The sequence below is a fragment of the Falco peregrinus genome, chromosome 11, assembly GCF_023634155.1.
Source record: "Falco peregrinus isolate bFalPer1 chromosome 11, bFalPer1.pri, whole genome shotgun sequence".
In the NCBI taxonomy this organism is placed as follows: Eukaryota; Metazoa; Chordata; class Aves; order Falconiformes; family Falconidae; genus Falco; species Falco peregrinus.
The window spans coordinates 7531638-7556155 of record NC_073731.1 but is presented as its reverse complement, the minus strand read 5'-3'; the positions used below and the strand labels follow the sequence as shown (position 1 = coordinate 7556155).

The window sequence follows — 24518 nt, the reverse complement described above, 5'->3', positions numbered from 1 at the left end:
TTGTCTGGAGCTGTACTAATGATGGTAAGAAATATGTATTTAACAATCTAAATTCTCATCTAGATAAACTCTGGGGTGGGTTTTTTTTTTTGAGACTTGTGTAAGGAAAAACTGGACACACCTCTTCTATCGGTGAAGTCACAGAGAAGATAGGAAGTACCACTTCAAATTACTACATACTGAAAGCTGCAGGTGTCAGATATAGCACTGTCTAGAAAACTCGAAAAGCATTAATGCCAACAAATTTGCTATATCAATAATGTTCTCAGAATTTGTAGTACTAGATGGCCCCAGGGACTTCTTTGTAGCTGAAATAACTTCTGTAGCCTCATATTCATAAACCTGGTATTTCTGTAACACTTTCTGAAATTACTTTAAATCCTCAGTCTTTACTTCTTGTGTCTGTTAGGCAGCTGTGTTATTCTTATTTCAAAAGCAGGATATGAAATTAAGATTGGAAGTAGTTGGCCTGTATTGTGTTGCTGTTGTTGCTGTTGCACAGCAGCTTTCTGAAAATTTATGACTTTCAACTGCTACAGTCCACTTTTCAGGGAATAAGGTTGAATTCTTTAAGGGGAGACAGTATAAATAATTGAGGCTTGCTTTTTTCTCTCCTTAAAAGTTACATGTGTATCTGTATTTTTTGCTGTCATTCATTGTCACGGCAGTGTGTGCTGTCTCACTACTGTAGAGTGTTCAGTAATGACTAGAAAATGACTCTAGAGATTGTTGGAGTTTTTTTGCAAGTATATGAAAAATTCAGTAGCATCTGCAAATGCATGATAAACCTCCATGAGCTAGACTTTCATCCTTCTAAATAAGGCTTATTTTTAGCTTGTGTTGTATTTCTTGAATTACTTCTTGATACTTCTGTGGCATTGGCTGACTTTACTAGAAATACCTTACCATTCTCACCTCATTCATCCCACACTGTAGGTCTTCAGGATCTTACTAAGTTGTTATAGAGAGCAAGACTGTATAGACGACTTTGTCGTGGTTTAGCTGCAATTAAAAGCTGGTGCTATTTGGTAATTAATTTCCAATTTAATAGCACTTGTTTTTATCCAATACTAAACTTAATGTCAAAGCTGCATAGTCTTTTAATGAAACTACGTAAGGTCGCCAAGCGTAATTATAGCTGACATTTCTGTGAAATGTAGACAGCTTACAATTTTTAAATGACCAAACCAATTAGAAAAAAATAATTGCAAGAAAAGGGGGATTTGTTATATGGTTTTGTTTAAACTCCCTCTTCTGTGTCTCCTAGCTTTTTAGTTGGTGAAGGAGCTTACAGATGGGCAGTTGATCACGGGATACCAGCATGTCCTCCAGGTATCATGGCTACAAGTGAGTAAACTGGTGGTGTCAGTAGGAAGAACAGGACAGAGTAATTTTAATTGGTGCCTCATATTTTGAGGTTTACATCACTGTTCTTAATATTCAACTAGCTTATGATATTATGGTATATAAGGATGGTTTAAGTTTACTAATTCTCTATTAAGTATCTAAATAGAAAAAAACATAAACTATTACTTAGCTGCATTTTAGCAACATCTAATTCAAATGAATCTGTGATTCTAGGATTAAATCCAATGAACGACTTTCTTTACCGAAAAGTTGGCGCTTTAAAGCTTGGTCCTGTGAGTCTTCAGTTGTGATCCGTCTTGGATCCTTAAAGCACCATCCAGCCATGTATCTAAATTCAGCAGGTGCCGGTTTGATTCTCAGGTTCTATAGTTACACTCATCTCTGAGCCTTTGTCCAGAACTGCTCTGGTCTAAACAGACGGTCAAATTAATTTGCGTTTTTTTTTAACCTGGGTAGGCTTTGCTTCATCTAAGATGGTAGAATAACCTGATCCAGAAAACAGACTTGGATTATACTGTATACTTGCTGTAGTCAGATCCCTTACAAAACTTCTTTTTGCTTAAAAGAAAAGAAGTGGTTATATTGATATACCATCTATAAACTAGGCTAAATATTAGTGCATTTACCTGTGGAAAGGAGGATGTGGCTCCCTTCTCTTCTTCAGTCCTGTCCCTTTTGGAAAGTGCTGTTACTACCAGTCTGTAGTTTGCTGTAGGTGAGAGCATGCCCTATGCTTCCTGTTGAAGTTATGCATGAAGGAAATCAGAGTTCGTTACCAAAAGAAAAAGGAGAACACAGGAGATTACAGAATGTTTCTTTATTCTTTATTTTACAATAAACAGTATTACTGCATAAAATATGGTTAGTCCCTAAGCCAGAGGCTGAAACCCAGGGCTACCATTAAGGCTTCTGTTGGGTCTAGTTCTAAATGTAGATAAATACCAAGAAATTGCAGTTCAAAGTGACTAATAATTAATGCTAAAATGTAACCCCTCAAACAGTGGCACTGTTCTACTTGATCATGCCAGTTTTCATACATACTCATGATACATTTCATTTTGAGCAGAAAGTTTTGATTTCTAGTTCCACATGACTGAAACTTTTGCCCTATCTGTATGCTGTCCGAAACAAGCATTTGCGGAACAACTTTTGGGCTCAGTTAAGCAGAACAGCTTCATTTCTGTGACTAGAAAGATGAAAACACTTTGGGTTTTTTTTTATGTGCTGGGTTTTTTTGTTGTTGTTGGGGGTTTGTTGATTTAGGTTTTTGTGTTGATTTGGGTTTTTTGTTTTGTTTTGTTTTTTCTTTATTTGAGTAGAAAGTAGTTGCTACTTATGTGTAGGAGATACTCCAGGAGGAAGGTTACTTGACTAATTCTGTTTGCATGCACAAGTTTCCATTGTTTCTAGTACCAGTGTATTTATGTTGTGACAGAGATGATTGGATTGTAACATTAATTGTCAGACTATACCTTACTAGCTATATGTACCTTGTTCAGAGCAAATCTACATGTTACAGCTTAAAAATAAGGATGACCACTGGTAATCTGGTTTACCTAACCCAGACTATGAGTTTATGCTGGAGAAACATGAGAAGAATAATCCCAGCCAATATATTTTTCACAAACCTGCTCCGAAACACTAGTGATTCCTTTTTGTCTCAGTACATTCAGCATACTTCTATTTACCAAAACAATTTGCGTTAAAACAATTAAAACAACCAGGACTGGGAAAGGAATCCTATTGCGAAGTCAATGGAGAAATGCCATTTGCTGTTGCAGTGTCAATGAAAAAAATATTAGTATTGAAGTTGCTAACCCCCTTCTGCTCTCCACACTCTGCTTTCACCCAGGTTTATACATGCTGAAACACATGCATACATGATGATGTGCTTGAGCCATCGTACAGGGTGGACCTGTCCTGGGAATGAATGGATGCTGTGAAGCAGACGGCTAAGACTTGAGTCTTAACTCAGTCTTAGATTATGTGAATGTTTTGCTGAATGATTTCAGATTAGGGTAGTTGAAGGATATGCTGAAGAAATTGGTAGTAGAGACTGAGATCCAGTCATGTATTCTTTGTAACACTGAGAAAAATACTTACAATTGATTTCTTCACAGACACTCTATAATTCTATCTGCTATTTAAGTGCCTAAAATGGATACATAGGAAACCAAGACTACTTTATGTTAAGACTGCATTATTAGCCATTCTAAGAGGAATCTGGGAAAAGATTGCTTGAGCAACTTTAAAGTTGTCATTTTTCCTAACATTTGAGTACACTTAAATTTGCAGTATAATTGTTAATGTTAATATATCTGATTTTTTTTCTTTAAAAAAACCTGACAACACAACAGCAAGAAAGAGCAAACAATAACCTGAACAATCAGTTCCAGAAATCGTTATGCTCATTTCCATACTGGTCCTTAGCAAAGCTAGTCTTGTAAGGTGTAGGTTTCTGGTCAGCGAGGCTGGAAAGTGACCATTAACACCGTGTATGACAACATGGGATTGTTATAGCTAAAGCAAGCTGGAAACTGTCTCACAGGTAACATATAAGAAAGCCAAAATATTTTTTTCCAGTGTTACCAGGGGAGGGAAAGTTCGATGTGCTTAAGAAACAATTAAGGGGAATATTGTTTCTAAGCAACCACAAAAGATCTCATCTGAAGCAAGTTACTGTGTTAAAGAATGTAAGAAATGAAGAAAAAAAAAAAAACAAACGGGAGACTGATTATGCTTGCTACAGTTGCTATGGTAGAGTTTGCATGGAGAATTGGGGGTAAACTAACTTGAAATTATGTGACTGTTGAATAGCTCTGTAAAATGAAGAACTAAATTAGTTGCCAAACATCAGGAAAATATGTTTAGTAACTTAATTACAGAGAACCAAAACCAACCCCCCAAAGAAACCCCTAATCCAAATCTTAGACATGTACTTGCTGTAAGTATTAGCAGGGAGAACTAAGTGCGTTATGTTTTGACTTCTCTGTGCTGCACATGGAAAATACATTCTTGAAGTCGCATTATTCTGTCTTCCTTTTCCCAGACCTGAGATGGCAAGAGTAATTTTATACATGCTATAAGGCTGTGGGGTTGTGTGGTTGGTTTTGCACCTATGGAACTCTCCATGTGATCAGTAACAAAGTTGCATGATCAGCTTTGTGGTCACACTCCCGAATTCTCTCAGAACTATCACAGTATCTAAGCTCCAAACTGAAATGATGTTTTAAACCATGTCACTTGTTGAACTACATCAAGGTTACATCAAGGCTCACCTGCTTTGTCTTCAGTTTGCCCAGTGTGTGAGGAAATGGATTTCTACCATTTGTAGAAATCTGGTGGCTTTCCAGTATAGTGAGTGAGTGTTAAAAAAACCCAACTGAAATATGATCTGCCTGTATTGCCTACAGTCTGCAAGAAAGTCTAATTTATTAATTCCTTCCTATACTAGAGCTTTAATTCCTGCCAATACTAGAGCCCATACTAGCTTGTGCTAGAGCTTTCTTACCCTCTGCTAGAGAGATTGCTTTAGAAAGCGTTACCAAAGTGTTAAAAGTGTAATTACAGTTTAGAAATGCTAATTGACTGTCATGCAAGTCTTATAAAATGGTAAAAGTATACTTTAAATCAGCCACAAAAATCTGAGATAAATCTTCCATTGTCAATATCTGTGCCTACACTAATAATAAACAAAACACTTTGATTGTTTTTAAGTTCAGCCTATAGTAGATGCAAAATAGTTGATTTGAGAAAGATAACATGATGTAAGACTACATCTTGCAATTGCTTACAGTGTTCAGTCTTCAAAGGGAAAGAAAAGGCAGGTAACTACTCAGGCAAGCAAGCTTGTACCTCTAACGATGTGGAAGTGACCATAAGTTCTTCAGCAAGTTGTATTACTTAAGAACAAAAGTAGCTGCAGTGGATCCACATAGCTTGGTAGCTGGAATCCAAGAGTAGCCACAAATGATGCTTATGGAAGAATATAAGAACAGAGCAAATATATAATTCCCTTTTCCTATTCCTTTTGCTATCCCTGACTGCTTCCTGAATACATGAGGTTAATCAGTAGCACTTTCTGCCATGAAATGGTTGTTTCCTCTTGAGCCTATATTAATTCCCAGCTCCTGCAAAAACCTTTACAACTATGGGTTGTTTGAGGAACTACCTCTTTTCCATTATTTTGAGAATTGCTGAATAAAATCTGCTGTTTTATTGTCAGGTCGCTACTCAGAATCCTTCCTCAGTCAAGTCCTCCTCTTATTACCTTTAATAGCTTAGTGTCATCAGTAAAATCATACCTTGTTGAACAGAGTAAGTGCTACTATAGGATGGTTTGGCATTCTGGTTGTAACAAGCCATTTTTTTACTCATTATTTGTTTTGCGTTTTGTAACCAATTTTGTGTATGCAAGTGTATTTCCTTTTATCTTATGTCTGCTTAGATTCTTTAATGAGGGAGGGCCTTTTCTAGATAAGTGTCATGCAGGTAATCATACTTCTAGTGGTATCGTCTATCTCCCTGTCCACCAGTATTGCCTGCTTAGCCTGCCTCTCCTCCAACCCCCCAAAACCTTACCCTGCTCCTAGTTCTCTCTTCCACTTCACTATTATTTCATGAAGAAAAAGATGAACCATATTGCTGGAACTGTGCTATGAGGCTCAGTTAGTGGCTCAGGGCAGTGGCTTAGATCATGTTTTGTTCCTTTGTTTTTAGGGTGAGAATGAAAGGGATCTGGAGAAACTCAAGGGTTTTGGGGATTTGATTAGGAAGCTTGGGCAATCTAAGTACGTATCTGGTTTTAAGAAAGTAAAAGGTATCACTCAGACAGAAGATACTTGTTTTTAATGGTGAAAGTCGCTGCCTTTGTTCCATAATATGCAGAGTAAATGACCTCTCTTAAGAGGGGTGTGGGGAAGCCAAACGTTGTAAATCATCCCTGGAATTGGACATAATATTGCAGGTTCACTTGCAGTTCTGAAATCTGAACAGCTGAGTGCAACCAATAGAATGGCAGTAAGTTAGCCAGGAAAAAAGTTGGGCCAATGTACCCAGAAGATGCTTTGAACGAAAATCTTCCGGGGAGCAGGAAAGGCTGCCTGATTGGAAAAAAGACATTTCTTCTAGGAAGTAGTAAGAAATGGTATGTCCAGCAACAGTTTACCGAGAGTTATTGTTATAAAGAACAGATCTATATAGTAGCGCTCTGAGAAAGATAGTTTTTCTTTTTTTAATATGCTTTTGATGCTAAGTATGTTCTTTTTTCTCCCCATTCATGTTGCTGTCTCTGTTGAAGTATAACGTGGGAAGTAGCACTAGTAGTCTTAGGTCCCAGCAGAAGCATAAATGGTGTTAATTAGTCATTTAAAATAGCTTTGTTAAAATGAAATTTATTTTCGTCTGTCTGTTTTCATTTGTGCCATTTATTTTAGCAACTGCTCAACAGAATTCTTCACTGGATCATTTTAATTCTTGTGGGTTAACTAATTTGCTAGTATATTCCTTTTTAATTCACTTCTCTCCAATAGTTGCATTCTCTTTTAATATCGAATAGAAACATGATATGCAGAAAGTTCTCCTTCCTGATACTTTCAGTTGACTGTAAGAAATGTCTGCCAGGGGGTGCTATATGATTGGGCAGAGCTTAATCTGCACTTCAAAGATTTAAGAGTATTCTTAGACTTCTCTTAGCATTTTCAATTTACAGTTTGCTTTTAAAGAATGATTGCTGAATACTTACAGGTTGCATAATGTTTTGTTGCATAATAATTTGTTACGCCTGCAATAGAAACATTGGTGTTTGTGATCCCAGCTTGCTGTTCCACCACTGTAAATAGGTTTGAGTATTGTCCTGAACTTGATGTGTGATTTAGTAGTGCTATAAATTGTATTTGTTACTTCCATTTGAAAACTTAATTGTTCACATAAATATTTACTGAATTTTCAACCAAGCCTGAAAATGTATAAGGCAATAGATGTGGCTTATAAAAGCATGGGAATTTTAAGGAAACATGGACATTTTACTGAGAATGTTTTGCATTAACTTTGGGCAAGAAAAGTTTATGTGTTATAATAAACAGCCTGTCAGCTACAGACCTATTTAAAGTACACAGAGCTAGAATTAACAAGTAGATCTGAATCAATTTTACCTTTATTTAAATAAAAAATAAAAAAATGCCTCAGTCTTGCATTTTGTTCTGAATGTACAATTCAGTACTTCAAGGACTCTGTGAATAGGACAATTTTAATTTTCTCTCTAATAATTTTTCTCTTACCTCTGTTCTCTGATAATGAGCTGTGAAAGGTGACTAATAAAAAGTTCTGAATTGCTACGCAGAATGGGGAATACAATTGTCTTTTATTTACTTAGTCACTATCATTATATAATAGAATTGTCAAGATTTTTGGTTTAATTTTTACTTGTGCATAGTATAACGGTAAAACGAGTTACGGGAATGATCAGACTGCCAGAGTGCCAACAGGATTAGTACAAGAGACGAGTAACTGATGTGGAAGTTTTATGGCAAACAAGTGGTACACAGATGACATCTCTGAACTGACTCAGAGACCAATGATCTCTTTTTCTTCCTGTCCTGCTTGCTGAAAATTACTTTCTCATCTCTTTCTGTTGAGTGGTGATAACAGTACAAAAAATCTGCATAAAAGCTGTTTTTATTACAGTAGGAGATGGATCTTGTGGTTAATGGATTATGTAATGAAGGTCTTGTGGTCCTTTCTCGTCAGGGTACCCAGTAGCACTGGAACCTTTTGAAAATGGGAAGATCTGTAACAGTCTTAACTTTGAGCTAGAGGTACCTGTGAGATTTTTGTCCTGCATTTATAGATAATACATCATATTATCAAGCACACATTCTGACACTACGTCCACTAATACCAACCTCTCATGCAGGCGAGTGGAGTTGAGCAGCAGCTACTTCCACCTGTTATTTGCTCAGCCACTGAACCTTCTCTGTGCCAAACCCTTGCACTTTTCTCAGCTTCTGCAACTCTGCCGTGACCAATTACTCCACCCAGTGCTTCTACCATCTAGCACAGTTAGACACAAAATGCAGTGCATTTAAATACAGAATACATGGGTAGATCCTGTTGATATCTTGTAAGGTTGAAGGGAGAATGTGGAGGACTGAGAAGATGTTTTCAGGTCCTTGAAGATTATTCATTCTCAAAAGAGGCACCCCGTGCTGCATTGGAGGGACATGTGAGAAATAATGTGATTGTGAGAGTGAAGCCCTGAGCTTTTAATAATATTCTAGTTCTGATAGGCTTTTTTTGTCAGTCATTACATGTCTCTAATCTGGATGAGGCCTGAGCATGGTGTTTAAACACTAACAGACAATGAATTTGTAAAGCTGTGGGTTTTTTTTTGTTCTCCTTTTATTCCTCTCCCAGCAGCTCTGAAGTAGTTTTATTTATGACAGTATATACAATCCATAACTGGGGAAGCAAACCAGAATGGCTGGTTGTACTCTGTAGCTTCTGAGACGCAGTTCTTTTAAGAGTGAGTTTGACTGTACATGCTCTTACTGTGTAGGTTAGTAATTGTTTTTTCAGGGAGTTTTATCTGAATGCACATACTGGATTTTCATTTTAAATTTTTGAGGAAAATCAAAGGATGTTATACTAAATACCTTTCCATAGGTTCCAGTAACAGTTCCTCTGAGCTGTGATCCAAGAATTTTCAAACTAAAATTCCATCTAATCCCTTACCTTTCTTTTTCTAGCTTCCTCCCCTCCCCAGTCAATAAGCTCTACCTCTTGCTTCCCTTTCTTCTCGGCTCAGGCAACATCAGGCTGATGTAGCTATATTGCATTTGTTTTAGGAAAACATGCCTGTCTTCAGCACTGTGTTGTGTCCTTTTCCTCTTCTCAAGCTTGGGATATGTTGTCTTGTTGGAGAAGGTGAGAGTGGGTTTTTGCACTGTCATTTAGGACAAATGAAATTTCTTAGCATCCTTGCACCACAAAGGTGAGTTTTTGTTTTAGATTTAATGTGAATTATGAAATTAAACTGTGCATAGGTATTTTCCTCTGTGTATAGCATTTATTGTCAAAACAAGTTTTCAGTAGGTTATTGTTCCATGTTATGCATGCATCATTAACCAAGCACATTTGAATCCTGGATATTTTTTTAGTTCATATTTTTTTCATAGTTTTATTGAACTTAAAACCCCAGAATATATTCTTTGTCAAGAACCAAACTTACAGGATGTTTTCAGAAACCTTTAATTTCATCTTTCTTTCTGTTAGTGTGAAGCTTACTTCTGTTTTCAAGTTTCTTTGTCACTAGTAGAGCAAGACAAAGCAACCAGAGTACTAGCCAATTTAATGGCATTTATAGTGGTTTTATTTAGGTAGAACATTACAAAGCCAGGAGTAAACTGAGGGCAGGCAGCCTTTCACTTGCTATTAGTCTTTATTCCCTTATTCTGGGAAAAAAATCAAATTTAAGGCATTTTATATTTAACTGATCATTTGAAGTTGGGCGTTAAGTCTATCTCAGAGGAAAACAAATCGCTGGGTTTTGTTTTACAGGCTGGTCCTTTATTTCACAATTCTTTGGTCACTTTGGAGATATTAGCTATTTTATCGGCTAGGAGGAATTGATAATTACTGATGATAATTATTTTCCTTAAATAATGAAAGGCAGTTATTCATCAGTCCTTGCTAAAACAAAATCTTTAACTTTCATATGAAAGTTAATCCTAATGACTCTTTGAAGTTGAATGTAGCCTGAGCACAAGAATTTCCACTCTAGGGGAGGTCTGAATAGACATTCTTTCACTCACAGTATGGAAAGGGGTGACCTTTCATGCTAAACTGAATAAAACTTCAGAGTGATTGAATTAATATGTTAATTCATATAAGTAACTCTGGGAAGGGGGGAGGCATGATAGTGAAAAAAACTACCGTCCTTCACCCCTGAAAAAGAACCTCCCCAAAACACAACGACACATGCCCCAGACCCTCAGCTGTTCCTGATCAAAATTCATATCATCTGGAAGTTCAGAACCATGACTGGTACCTCTCTAATACGTCTCTCTAGTATAACAGTGTGAACTTTCCAGTGTGACAAATACTAGAGTCTGTTGTGATAGAAGCTGATGATTAGATTTTGTAGATATTGTGATGGAGGAGCTGGGAAGGTTTGTACTTTACTAGGCACACGTGCTAGCTTCCTTAACCTAGGCTGTGCTGGATTTGTGCATTTAAGTGGTATATTAGTTATGGTGGTGTGTGATGCACAGGGATAGGATCAGAGAGGACTGACATAAATTAAAATATGTGAAGTTTTGACTAATTTGAAAAAAAAGTTGTTTTTTTTTTTTAACATGGGTTTGGTCACATGTTGGAATCGAGGCCCAGAGGAGCTGTGAACTGTCCATCCTTGAAGATACTAAAAACTTGAGAACTTTCTATACAGCCCTTTTGAACTGAACTTGGTTCTCCTAGGAGGTTGGATTACATGACCTAAAATCCCTTCCAACCTACATCATTGTATGTTACTAGAAAACTTTCTTCATCTGTCTGGCTTGGTCCAAGATAAGCAAAAAATGCATGCCACAGTATCTCCTGGGGCTCTGGATATGTGATCATCTAGTAAAACAGTCCTTGATGCACTGCAGCACTTCTCCCACATCTGAGATGAGCAAAGAAAGAAAAGCAATAGAGAGAGAACGTAGGAGAAGTCTTTACCCCAGCATGCAGTTGAGGTACCCAGGAACTGAAAATATTTCTGACACCTGGGGACTAAGCACAGGTTTTTGTTAGCCAAAATTACTGCTTTGCAGGACAGATTCATCCATTCTGTAAATGTGGACAAGGTGGTACATTGCAAGCCTAATTTCTTACATAGTGTTGCTTATTACCTAGTAAAATGTGTACTTGTTTGTTAATAATGACTTATTTTCTGCCCTAGATTTCCTAGCTTACTGATACCACTTTGAATTAACAATGCAGATAAGAAGTTAGTGTTAACAATGTTAACAATCAGATCCTTCAAAGCAAATCTTCATTTTTTTATTGTTTTGAAAAGATGAACGATCTTAAAGCATAAGGTAAACTTTGAAAATTAAGTGCTTAGCTAGAGACTTGAGGATTTAAGTGAATGAAATCTCTCTTAAGCTTGGAAAATTTCACATGTTGTGGAAAAAATGGCAGGATAAGTAGCAACCAAGGTGTAGTTGGAGTGATGATGCTGAGAGGCTGTATAGCAGCACTCCGTGTAGCTGGCAGGGCAACTTGGAATGAGCCCATGTGTTCTCTAGTTTGTGTGATGTGATCTTTGTGCACATATTTGAACTAGTGAACATGCAAATACTGCAGAAGGTTTTGAGGGCAGTGCTAGCATTAGATTCTGCAGTACAAGGAAAACTTCTCATATTCAGGTTTTCTTGTACGGGCTCCTGCACGCTTGTATTTGTCTTGCTTCTCTAGGTACACCTTTTTTCTGAATTGGCAGGAAGCAATGGCAGCAGTAGGTACCAGGCTTAGGGAGGTTTATTCCCATGTGATACCTACTTTTGATGAGTACCAAGGCCGGGCACCCTTCTTGCTTACCGTGTTGTGGCTCTGCCCATAGGTATTCGCTGTATTTGTTGAAGTCATGTCAACTTTCTCCTGTTTAAAAATTCTCTTAAAAACAGTGTGCTGGGTTGATTTATTGTGGGGCACTTCTGTTTAGTAAATTTTTGATCTATGCAAGTGGTTTTTGTTCCTCCCTGCTCCCAATTAATACTAGACTAAAATGATTCTGTGCCTGCTCCCCCTTATCAAGTGTTTGTTTTTTACCTCTTGGACCTAATTTTAAACATAGAAAAGTGTTGTCCAGAGTAGCCACGTTAATCAGCTCTGTATGGTAAAAAGAGTTCCTTTCTGGTGATGGCAGATTAATATGTGTTTACAGTTTTAAGAAACTGGTATTCATTGGGTTTTTGGAGAGGAATGCCAGCTTTTTCATTACTTTTACATTTTATACTTGAATAACCGTGGTAGTTTAAGGTCCAGTTTTATGTACTTAAAAACAGGTTTAAAGGAGAGTTCACTGGGTGATTTTGGCACCTGCATGATGCCAAAGAAATAAAGAATGCTCTTTTTCAAAGAAATAAAATACTCACTGTCTGTGTACTTTGTGAGAACTGTAAATGAAAGCTTTGTGTTCTGTTGGCTGTGCAATATTGATTTTATTCATAGACTGTTCTTGCAGCTGTTCCAGTCTTCTGAATAATGGTGATGTAGCTATATTCAGAATTTTATTTAAAATTACTTAGAGGCTTATAGATTGAATAGGGAACCTGTGCTTTTCAATTTCCACTGAATTTGTAACTTACTGATGTATACCTCTGCTTTCCTAATAGCTTGATTTTGCTTGACTAAACAAGTGACAAAAGACTTTTTCCCCCCCCCTCCTCTTTTATCTACATTTCAAACAGGATGTTAAAACAATTTGTGGATAATATCAAGTGAAAACTAATTTAAACTAAATATGTCAATATCTGCAATTTTTTCATGAAATGAAACTTCTAAAATGGGAACATGTCATTTTGGTCTCTTAAGCATTACTTTTTTTTTTTTTTTTTTTACTCCACTTTAGAGAACACTTCCTTTCTGAATGTGGGACTTGGATGTGGAAAATATATGTTTGTCTTTTCAAGACCTAGGTGGTCTTTAGACTGTGTTGGATTATGGAACATAAAAATATTGGTAGACTATTGTGTGGCTTTAAATATATGGGTAAACATACAGATATGCAATTAAGGTAATAAAATAGTAGCCTAATTTTATGGATATCAGAATGAGCTCACATGGTATCTATTTACTTGTCAGCAGTCAAAAACAATAATTTTAACACAAGCCACTTATTCCGTTCTCTTCTGTGTAGTGCTGCTTCTTTGCCAAATAGATATTTAGACCAACATAGCTTCCATATGTGTTTAGCAGCTTGTTTCTACTAGATATTTTACTCATCGCTGTTGCTGAAAATAGTAGAATTTTTTAACTTAGAAAGAGATGTAAGCACATTGTACAGAAACTTAAATACTTAGTTGTTGGCTTTTTTATTGATGCTTTTTGCATCGGTAAAAATGTGGGGGATGAGACCTCCAAAATGTCAACTTATCAGTATTTGCTTAATTAAGTAAATTTTACTAAGTTAAATGCTTTTGAACTATTTTTATAGGGTTTAGTTTAGCAGCTTTTAAGAGGAACAAGAGGAAACTGGAGTTGGCCGAAAAGGTGGAAACAGATCTCATTCAACTAAAGAAAAGAAGACAATCAAATGAAAAGGTTAGTTTCTGTTTAACGTTTTGTTGTGTCATCCTAAACTTACAGCTGATTGCTGATAAGTTTCATGTTGTATACAATGAGAGTAATGTAGCATCAGAAGTCACTTCTCCTTGACCATCCTAATGTTTAGATGATACAGTGGTAACTTGGTGCGGTTAAAACATTCTGCCTTGCCATTTAAAAACCAAACTGTCACTTTCTGTCTTGCTTGTGCTATGAAAAATACTTTGCTCATTTTGAACTGGAAATATGACAAATGTAAACACAAACAGATAATTATTTACCGAAACATTTTCTTTAGCTTGGGATCTCTGTCACTGTTTCCCACTTTTTAATGTTTCCTGAGCGCACTGCGTTATGGAGCTGGAGTTGGTGAAATTTGAAATATCAGGTAGGTAAACATGTGCATCTGTGCATGCATCTAGCATTGACCTGGCCCATATTACTTGTACTACAAAACTATCAGGATTCCCTCCGTTCCCCTCACTCTCAGTTTGCATTTAGAGCCTTTGTTTACCATTTGAGAATGTCAATCACGGTATTTGTGTTAGCTGTTGAATATCAAAATATAGCTCATTATATTGAATGCCTATGCTTTATTTGGGGCCTGTAGGCTTTTGGTATGGTCATTTCTCTTTGCTTTGCTAAGCTGACTGACCACTGCCTTATGTAGTTGCGTATGTTGATAAAATAACATATACATCCCACAGAACTGGCAAAGAAGTTTATTCTCTGTCGTCTGTGCAAATGCAAACCAGTGATAAATAAGGCATTTATCTTCTGTGTTCTTAGATAAGTTTTCCCTAGCAAGGTCCTAATTTTCCTATTTTCAAGGAGCTAACCTGGAAAGAAAGTAAGGAGAGAGGGGTGAAGAAATTTAGTTACTCATTTTGGAACTTTTCCTGTTTACAGGATTTTCACATACCTCCCTGTGAAACTAACAGCATTAAAATGTGTCTGAGGGAGGAGGGGTCTCTACAGTGTTGATGTTCATGTAATAAGGGGCAAGTCAATGCTTGAAACATATGCCAATGCATGAGCTTACCGACCTGCAATTTGAAATTTCAAGGGCTCCAGAGTCCTGTGCAGCGCTTGTGGGAGACCCCAAAGGCCAATGATGGTAGGTAAAGGAGGTGATCAAATAGAGCTCTACTCACAGGTAAGTAATCCAGTAACGTAACACACCGCATTTGTCAGCTTTCTGGGCACAGCCTGTCCATGGAGCAGGGGGTGAAAAGCAAACCATGCTATCAACGTGAACTGCCTGTATTCTCCACAGAGTAGAAGGTAATCGCAGCCTTAGAGGAAGTTTAGGTTTTCAAAATGAAATAGAAACGAAAAATCAAATTCTACAGGAGCAAGTTGCTCCTCTCTGTTCCCACTTGATCTGTAAAGAGACAGCACGGGACATATTAGAAGATACATGCGTGGCCCTGTTCTGTTTTCAGTAGAGGGATACTGTAGAAAACCATATTTTTAGGGGAATCTACTTGATCTAATCATCATAAAATATAAAATGCTATGTATTTGTGTGGATGGTTGGGTAATAGCATATAGATGTTAATTGCTTCAGTCTGATGCAATTTGCATTTTGTCAGTTACGATGCTCAGAGGTGAGATTTAATGGTAATTACTGTTCGTGGAATTTCAGAACAATCTCAAATTGAGAGGGAGAAGGCCCTGTGTGTAGATGTCTTTCAGCGGGCACTGGGTGGAGCTCTTCTAAACCGTTAGTTTCTTTCTCAGGGGCTTGTAAAGTAGTGACTGGGGGGTGGTGGGGGTGTTACGTGCGGAAGAAGGGAAGGATGAGATTTCTAAAATACTTCACAGAACTCTTAATTTGTGCAGATGAGCATCTTCATGCTTTGCGTGCATGTTCTTAGCTAGGTTTGAATATTTGGTCCATGATTTCTTGAAATCAACTTCCATGCGTGTCGCAAGGTACAAATAAAGTAATGTGAAATCTTACTTTTCACATTGATTTCAGTTGTTTCCATGTAAAATATTAACTACATAATAGATTGGGTTTAGGTTGCAATACTGCATTGTTAAAACCCCCAAACTGCTTTTGCAATGGACATGTTAGTATAAATCATTAGCTGAAATCAGATACGGAATTTGTTAACAAATACCACCAAGTAATAATCGAGTTTCCTTTGGAACTTGCAAAATTTTAAAATCTAAGGTGCTAAATTAATGAATCAAATACATGAAAAGATAAGGACAAGCAAGCTGGATCTCATTTAGTCCCTGCTGAACCCATATATAATTTGGACTTCAAACTTCGTGAATTGTGGTGTTTAAAATTTCTTTTGATTGTCTTGATACTAGCTTGACAGGATTCTGTATTTTTCAACATTCATATGATTTGAAGAGATGAAATGTGTGACATTAAAAGTCTCACCAGGTGCATTCTTCCTGGAACTCAGGTGCATAATGCCTATTTGTGTGGAGAAATATAGAAAGTTCCTTTGTTAAATTGTGATGAGCTCTTCATTCACTGGTTCAGAAATCATGGGGTTGTCAGTACAGTTTACGTGTGTAGAAGACTTTTAGTATTGACCTACAGAATCGATTCATGGTGTCACTTGTGTGTGAAGTCAGTGATGCTGAAATGCGAGTAAACATAAAAATAGGTCTAGAATAGATCCAACAACGGATTCTTCCCATTGAATATGGAATAGAACTGGTCTCACTGGTTTTCAGTTTGTTGAGTAAGGCTAGATATAACAGCAGCAGTGATTCTTTTTCTGATCACAAAAAAATCCCAAACTTATGTTACTGGTAAGGAAAATATGGAATTTCTTTGCTTCAGTGACACAAATTTATTTCAGAAGGCTGGTTGTGTGGGCCAGGTTAAAAAAAAGCTTCCCTTAAAGATTTCCAGCCTCTTAAGTTGCCCCATCTAGAATTAAAAAAAGCCAAAGCAAGCAAACTGTACTACTGAATTGACAGCAAATACCGATAGGAAATTGATCTTCTAAAGGAAGTAATGGTGAAGAAAGTTTCCATGCAACATATACTTGTAAATGCTTGTGGGTTTTTGATTAAAATATCTTTTTAAAAAAGGAATTAGTAATATAGCTACTGAAGGCAAATATTTTATGCACGTGAGAGCTAAAGTGGAAGATGGATGGCAGATCCAGCAAATAGTTTTAGATGCTGCAAAGGCGGCTGCAAGCATTTTTTCTTTGCTGTCAGATGATATGGAAAACATACTGATCCATACTGAGCCTCATCCTTCTAAAATGTATTTTTGTTCATTATGGAAGCCCCAAGTGTTTGATTTGAGATGAATTAAGATTACACAGGTGGCCTTAATTCTGGCATTTCCTAACTTTGACGGGCTTGATTTTCATATCTATGGTTGTCTATTAATCAAGTTTTTTGTTGTGGGTATAATTTCCTTTGATAAAAGGGGGCAGGGGATGAACAACAAAACCTGCATCATATTAGTAGTTCTTCTCTACACAGAAATCATAAGATCATAGGAAAATTCCTGTTGGGAAGAGCTTTATCCAGTCTGATCTTGAAAACCTCCAAGGATCAGTCAGCAGCCTGCTCTTCTGCTTAAGATCTCTTTAATCCACTGAATAGTATTGTTCTAACTGGGTTAATAATACCTGAATTAGGTTGTGGCTGGCAGTCCTGGGAGATGTGAAATACATTTGCCTGTGAGAAGTTAAGGAAGAGTTCCTTAATTTTCTTTTATCTTTACAATTTGGAAGGGAACTCGCTCTTTTCTTATCCCCTTTGCTCCACTCCTCAAATTTCCTTTTACCTTTCATTTTCCTACCTTCCCTGATCCTGGTTTTTACGTTCCTCTGCTTTTTAACTTAACTATTCTTCCCAGTGCCAGCTGAGACCCCCAGTTCTGTAACTTTTCACCTCTGCCTTTTAGCAGTTTTTCTGCTTTAGTGTTAGGACATTGTTTTAATATTGTATGTGGTTAGTGCCAGCTTCTGAGTATAGAACTTGTTCAGGAAGACCTAGGTATAGGTGAAGAGCAGAAATTTACTGTTACTCTGGGTGAAAGCCAAGATGATAATCCTGCATCGGAGTTCGAGTTGCTTGAAAAAACCTATAAACCACTGTAGTTCTGCATTGCGTATTTTTATTTTTAAGACTGGTACAGTATTAACTCAAGTGTTAACTCTGTTAAAATTAGGTGTGGCCAGAGTATCATCAGCATGAGTCTACTTGATAAGTGCTGTTGTATGCCCAAGGAAATTTTGATTAACGATGGGAACTTGATAATGTGAAGCTGAATAGTTGGGTGTATTTTTTTTGCTTCCTCCCTCTGGATCCTAGTCCAGAAAATATGCATTTATATGAATAACTTAATATCCTTTGGCATTATTTGCTTGGGTAAGTTTAACATGTAAGATTCTTTTAATGCAGGTAAGTTTTTATACAGGAAAGATTGATCAGCTAAAGGCTTGAGGGCTTGTGCAACAGCAGCTTTCATCTCTGGAGTATGTGATGGATGATGTACCGGTTTTGCTTATTTTATTTTATGTACACTGCATGCTCTGTCCCATCAAAAGTGTGTGATTGGGCATGAATTCAGAATGCCTTGCCCTGCATTCTGCAGAGAGGGGAATCTAGGGCAAACCTAGGCAGAGAGGGGAAATCTGCTCTTTCTCTTAGAGTGCCTGAACGTGGTGTATTAAGGAAGGGAGGGGGGAGTATGGAAAGGTCCAAGGTGAGACAGCTGAAGTGTTTGTGAGACAGCAGGCAGAGAGGTCGCATCAGGAGGGAATGCTGAAAGACCCCTGCTCTTAGGGGAGCAAATCTGCCTCAGAAGTGATGGAAGTAAGGACGCTTTTCTAGTGAGCCAGAGGGAGCAAAGGGTAATTTGTTTCAACTAGGTAGTCACTAAAGACTGCTGAATTGAGAACAAGTCTGGGAGAAAGAATCTGTCCTGGGAAGATTTCTTCTCGAGGCCTCTATCTACTGTCTCGCTCAGAATATCAGAATGTTCTCTTTACATGGTAGGCTGCTTCTTTTGGACTTTTTGTTTGTTTGTTTTGTTGTTTTGTTTGTTTTTTTTAAAATCATACTTAGCTTTAAAAGTCAGTCTCTGAAAATGCCATCTCAAAGCTTTTGGGAAAGGCTTTTTGCTACGGCATCTTTGGAATAAGTTGCTGAATCATTTCTTAGTGGACTAGTGTTCACGACTAAGAAAACAGCATTTTTGGCACTTTTGTGAGTGAAGGCAGGTAATCTGAGCATTGGATGAGTTCTCAGATGTTTATTACCTTCTTGTTTCCAGAGGCGTTTTCTTCAGGTCCTGTCTGAGGCAAGAGGGAATTTTGGGAAGATTATGGCAGCATAATTGGTACAATATGCATGATAACAAATCAGTTTTGTTGATAGGCCTGTCACTTGATTTTGTGCGCGTTAGTTTGCACATTCCTAAGAAGTATAATCTGACTTTAATATACTATTTTTACTAGTTGTTTCTGTTTGTATGTCCTGCAGGAGAATGACTCAGGAACATTGGATACAGTTGGTGCAGTTGTTGTTGACCAAGAAGGAAATGTCGCTGCTGCTGTCTCCAGTGGAGGTTTAGCACTAAAGCATCCTGGAAGAGTTGGTCAGGTGATTATACGTTTTCAGTCAGGAATGACCATTCAGTGTCACGAGCAAATGTGATAGTAAGCAAGAGCTGTGATAGCAAACTGATCTTCTCCCTTCCTTCCCATTAAACTTCGAAAGAATTGGAAAGCAAGTTTTGTTTTTAGTGTCCTCCATCAGTGTTATAAAACATTGATAGGTAAGAATTTGTTCTGTAGTTAGTTACCTTTTGCCAGAGGTATTAATAAGTTATTTTCTTGGGCTTAAATACCTCCTTAATACCACAAATAGTCTCTTAAATGCTTAGAGTTTTTAAGATTTTCATGAATATGAAAGGGAAGCTGTCTTGATTAATTTTTAAATGGTCTTGTGAATTGGTAGAAGTGACAAAGGTATTAAAAGAACACATTCTTTGTTGTTACTAGGTGAGGGAATTTGAGGTGCATCAGGAGTGTCCATTGCTGCACAGTTGTATTTTTGCTTGACTTTTGCCACTGTCCTAAAAGCAGTTCTCTTATGAAGTGTATTTAACATGGATTGGAATTGCAATCTTGACTGTTAATGATTTTCTTATTTATCTTTTATATTAATACTTGGACTTTTCTTGTTTGTCTGCTTGGTTGGGGTGGTGGTGTGTGGTTGGTTGGTTTTTTTTAAGGGAAGGGAACAAACTAAAAACCTTGTATACTTAAATTTATGAGAGGTGCACTTCTTTCCTTAGGCAGCTCTTTATGGTTGTGGCTGCTGGGCTGAAAATACAGGAGCTCATACCCCTTACTCCACTGCTGTGAGTACTTCAGGTATTTACTACTTTTATAAATATTTCAAAAAGTTGCTATCTTTCTCTAATTAGTTTAGAAATTCCAAATGATTTTTTCTATGAATGGTGAATTAAAATATTAACATTATTTCCAGACTACATTCTACTTTGTATCATTTCTTTACATATAAGTATAAATATATATATGTCAGTACTGTCTTTAAATCCATGAAGTAATCTCTGTTGGTTGCTTATATTTGTCTTTTTGCTTAATTAACAACCATGTGATGTTTTTTAATACTGTTTAAAAGATTTGGTGTTGCACTGAAAGGATGTACTGTATTTGTTACATATTGAGTGACCCGTCCTTCTGTAAAGAAGTACTGTTTAACCCTAATACTGTGTTAAACACAGAATGCCTCTGTGACTGGAAGCCTTCTGTAAAGGACTAAGATAACTGAGAGTCCTTTATCATAAAAGGGTCCCTTGGATACAAGAATGCTACAAACAGCATTTTTCCCTCCGAAATACTTAATTACTGTTTCAAGTGAAAATTTAAGTGAATTTTTTCTTCATCTCTTTCTTTCTCAAAAGGAAGGGGAAAAGGCGAAACCAAATTACTAGAATAAATGTCTTGGAAAACATTTATTCAAATATTGTGAAAGTAATGTGTTAGGGTAGCTTCTGTTCTTTGGAAGGTTTGGGATCCTGCATGTGCAAAAGTATCTTGTTCATTTGATGCCTATCAGCCAGCTATCACACAGAGCTGTTCAATCAGTTGGCATGCTGAGCACTGGCGATAACAGTTTGTTAACAAGTTTGTTAACAGATTTACTAAATGTAACAGGACTGAAGAAAGAGCAAAAACAAGAAAGAAAAAAAAAATCCACAAAACCAACTAAAAGATAACTAGGAAGGTAGCTCACACTGCAATGTAAGATTGGAGAATGTAAGCCAGGATGTTTTTAACTTGTCCAGAACAGACATTAAAAAGATAACTGTGTTGTTACACAATACTGGGGGAATATTATAGAACACAGAAGCCTTAAGGTGACATTATGCAGGAGTTGCTTTTACTTTGCAACTTCCACATAAAAGCAGTTGAAAGGACTGCATTTCATATCTCTGGGGTTTTTTTCCAAGTTATATGAACAGTCCCAAACAGAAAAACAACTTGTAATACTTTTTCATATATGCTTATACCAGGATGCAAAATTTATGGTTTGGACCAACCGCTGCTTAATAGTGTTGTCAGCATTCAGCATAGGGAGAGAAGAAAAAAAATCTGCGGAGTTCAGATTTAGGTAATGTTAACTATATGCCAAGAGTACTGCACGGTTGGAGTCCTGTTACAGAAAGTTGGGGGAGCAAGGTAATAGGGTGTAGAACTACAATTTGACAGAGACTGAAGAGCATCAGAAGTATCCTTTGTTGTTTTTGAAGTCATAAACCTTTTGAGTTTCCTCTGTATTTAAGTCTGTCTTGCACTGTAGAAAATTTGTGTGGATGTTCACCCTTAAATTCAAAGTTAGTAATGGCAAGTATCCTTTTTAGTACTTATGCAAAGGAAAGTTCTGCTGAATGCAGAAGTGTCAGAAGATCCCTCTACTCAAGGAACATTGAGTATTGATTTCAGTTTAATAAATGCTTACCTATGTAAGCAAATATATTTAAATTTTGCAGTATTGGAGACCATAATAATTTGTGAGTGTAAGTCCAGTATTAGAGATTGTTTGTGGAAAAGCTGAGAAGGATGCCTTTATTTAAATTTTTTTTTAAACTGTTCTGTACAAACTCAGCTGGGTTTGAAGTCTATGCAAGTGTGGGCAAGCATCCTGATACACTTAAAGGAGATGTCTGGGTTTAATGATGGCCTTAAATAGAAGCCTCCTTTCTTTTTGCTGGTACCAATTTTATACAGTGGTAAATATTTTAATGTTATTCTATTTATAACTATCACACACACACACGTATATGCATATGTTTATTTGGTCCAAATCTTATAACTTCCATGATATTACATTAATACCAATCCCAGTTAATTGAAATAAACTGCTGGAAGTCTATGAAGCATGGCCATCTGTTTATTCAGTGATTTTAAATTCAGACTAGTGGTGTTTAATTAAACTCTTGTTTCTGGTTTTCCTTTAAAGTGTGTGTGTGTGAGAGAGAGAAAGAGAGAGAGGGAGGGAGATATAAGTGTTTGCAGGAAGTGAGAACTCTTCTGTAATCAATACCATTCTTTCCATTTTCAGAAGCTCATAATGTTTTATTTTATAATGCAATTTATGTTTAGTGCAGTTTTAAAATACATTGATGCCTGACTTTTGTTTAAAATGTGAGCATACAACAATGTGAACCATGAAGTTAATTAAGTGGTAGAAGGATGGAAAAATTAAATTATAGGAAAGGCTGAAAGAATGAAACTTACAACTTGGCTGGATCACAACAGGAGATGGGAATGGGAGCATAAACATCTGCAAATATTCAAAAGGTGAAACTGGCAAGGCTTAAGCAAGAAAATAATATGTTAAAATATATCATTGTTGGATGAAAGTTTTAGAAAATAAAGGTACTGCCTAAATTCTAGAAGATGCCTTGATTTGGAGAGCTTTAAGATTGACAGTGCTTCCTAAGAGAAGGTAAGTGTTGTCACTTGATGTACTTAAAATCAGATTACACTGTATTTGCAATAGTGATTATACCCGCCTCTTGTAGGTTTGTAAACTGGTTTTGTGTGGACATACATTTAGAAAACCAGCAACAAATGAAACTTGTATGTTATGTATAAATAAAAACTATGTGTGCATGCAAATTCGTTTCATGTTTCGTTTTAGGTACAGGCATACATGCTTGTATGTAAAAGCACTTGAAATATGTCCATAAAATAAATTTACAATGAGTTTAGATTTCTGTGGTTTTCACAATATAACGTTTTATTGTTTTAATTTCACGTATCTTCATTTTAATTTGTTTTTAAGTGGTAATTTTGGCTTAAATTAATCCTAACGTTTTCTGCAGAGATTTTTTGTTTTTTCTAAGGAGAAAATTAGGCTTTGGTTGCTGTGTGTGTTGAGTATTCTATGTGTAGACTTCTAAGTTTATTCTTAAATGACTTCACAGAATAGCTGATTCATCAAATCACATTTAAAAAAAAAAAGTTGCGAATGATGAGAAATGTTTGACTCTGGTTCCCTTAAAGCTTTATCGAAAGTATGCTCAAAATTATTATAATAGGTGTTAAATGAAATTTTAACTTTAAGGATTCTTTGGGGAATAAACAGTTTCACCTTTGTGCTGGTTTAGACTTTTCAACTTCTTTTAGTGATAGCTGGGGATAGAAATTCAAGCCTTGAGAGTTTGCTACATCAGGCCCTTATACGTAGTCTTGAAAAAGGATCTTCTTTGCCATTAGTTTCCACAAGCAGTCTTTAAGGCCAGGTTTTGTGATTTATTTTGATTCCATTCTTATGAAATTGCTTATGTCTTTAGCTTTTGGAGGCAAGAGGTTGAACAGTGTGGGGAAAGGAGAGTTTGGAATAGTAATTGAAAGTATCCAGAATACAAATTCTTGCATATTGAAATCCATATGAAATTGGTAGGAACGTAAGAATGGACACGTTGGATTGAACTAGAGCTCCAGATTGGTGTCCTGTTTCAGGCAGAGGGTTGTTTGCAGGTCTCAAAGGAAGGGAGAGGACTGAGAAAAACATCTCTGCTGTGTTATCCAAGCTTCTAGCCATTTGTGATATTGGGACTTTATAAGCTGGAGATACCTTTGTTTTTAATAGGTCAGGATGACTTTCTCAAGATTTCCCATTTCTTTATGTACTTGGAAAACCAGTTGTTTAATATTTTCTGCTAATGTTTTTCTTATTCTGTGATGGTTTGACCTTTGTAGAAGCTTTCTTGGACAAAGAGAAGTGTTAGTTTTAATGCCACAGTTAGTAACACAGTAGGCATTATTCTTGAATTTTCATTGATTTTGTTCTAAAATCCTTCTATTGAAGCTTCAGTTTGAGACATATCTTTCAATACCTTCCTCATTAAAAAAACTCACCAAGGTGTCGGGGGAAGGCATCGCCATAAAAGTACTTCATTGAAAGTGCTTCCAAATTCATGTGGCTTTATTTCAATGGTCACGTATTATTTGAAGGCATGCTTTTACATCTTGATCTTCTGTTGGCCCTGTGGATGCTGGCAGGCTTCCTGCTTTTGCGTGTTCAGGGAGGATTTGGTATTAGTTCTTATGCCTTTAGCAAGTTGTTTCTCAAATATTTTTGGCCATTTTTATCATGATTTTATATTGAACGTGCCAAAGGTGGTGTTTCTGAACTTGTGTGGGCATGACTTCAACTTTTTGAATGGTATTTTCTTACCTCTAACAGTCTCTTGGCCTTGTTGTTTAGCCACACTGTCTTTGGTTTTATTTTTTTTGGCTTTTTGAGAAGTTACTTCATGGTTTATAAAATACAAGATATTGTAAAACTCCAATTTTATGGCT

General features: G+C 36.7%; 1 protein-coding gene across 4 annotated transcripts in view; it reads left to right on the top strand.

Moving 5' to 3' along the window:
* Window positions 1-24518, top strand: part of TASP1 (taspase 1) — an 87752-nt gene that overhangs the window by 22058 nt on the left and 41176 nt on the right. The window contains exons 7-11 of one of the 4 annotated variants that reach the window (XM_055816285.1): window positions 1268-1332; window positions 13568-13674; window positions 14744-14794; window positions 19159-19278; window positions 19976-20054. In XM_055816285.1, coding sequence (XP_055672260.1) covers window positions 1268-1332; window positions 13568-13674; window positions 14744-14794; window positions 19159-19278; window positions 19976-20054 — 422 coding nt within the window. Of the gene's footprint in view, window positions 1-1267; window positions 1348-13567; window positions 13675-14743; window positions 14795-19158; window positions 19279-19975; window positions 20055-24518 lie in introns of all 4 variants that reach the window. The other 3 variants (XM_055816284.1, XM_055816287.1, XM_055816286.1) reach the window with 3 other exon arrangements.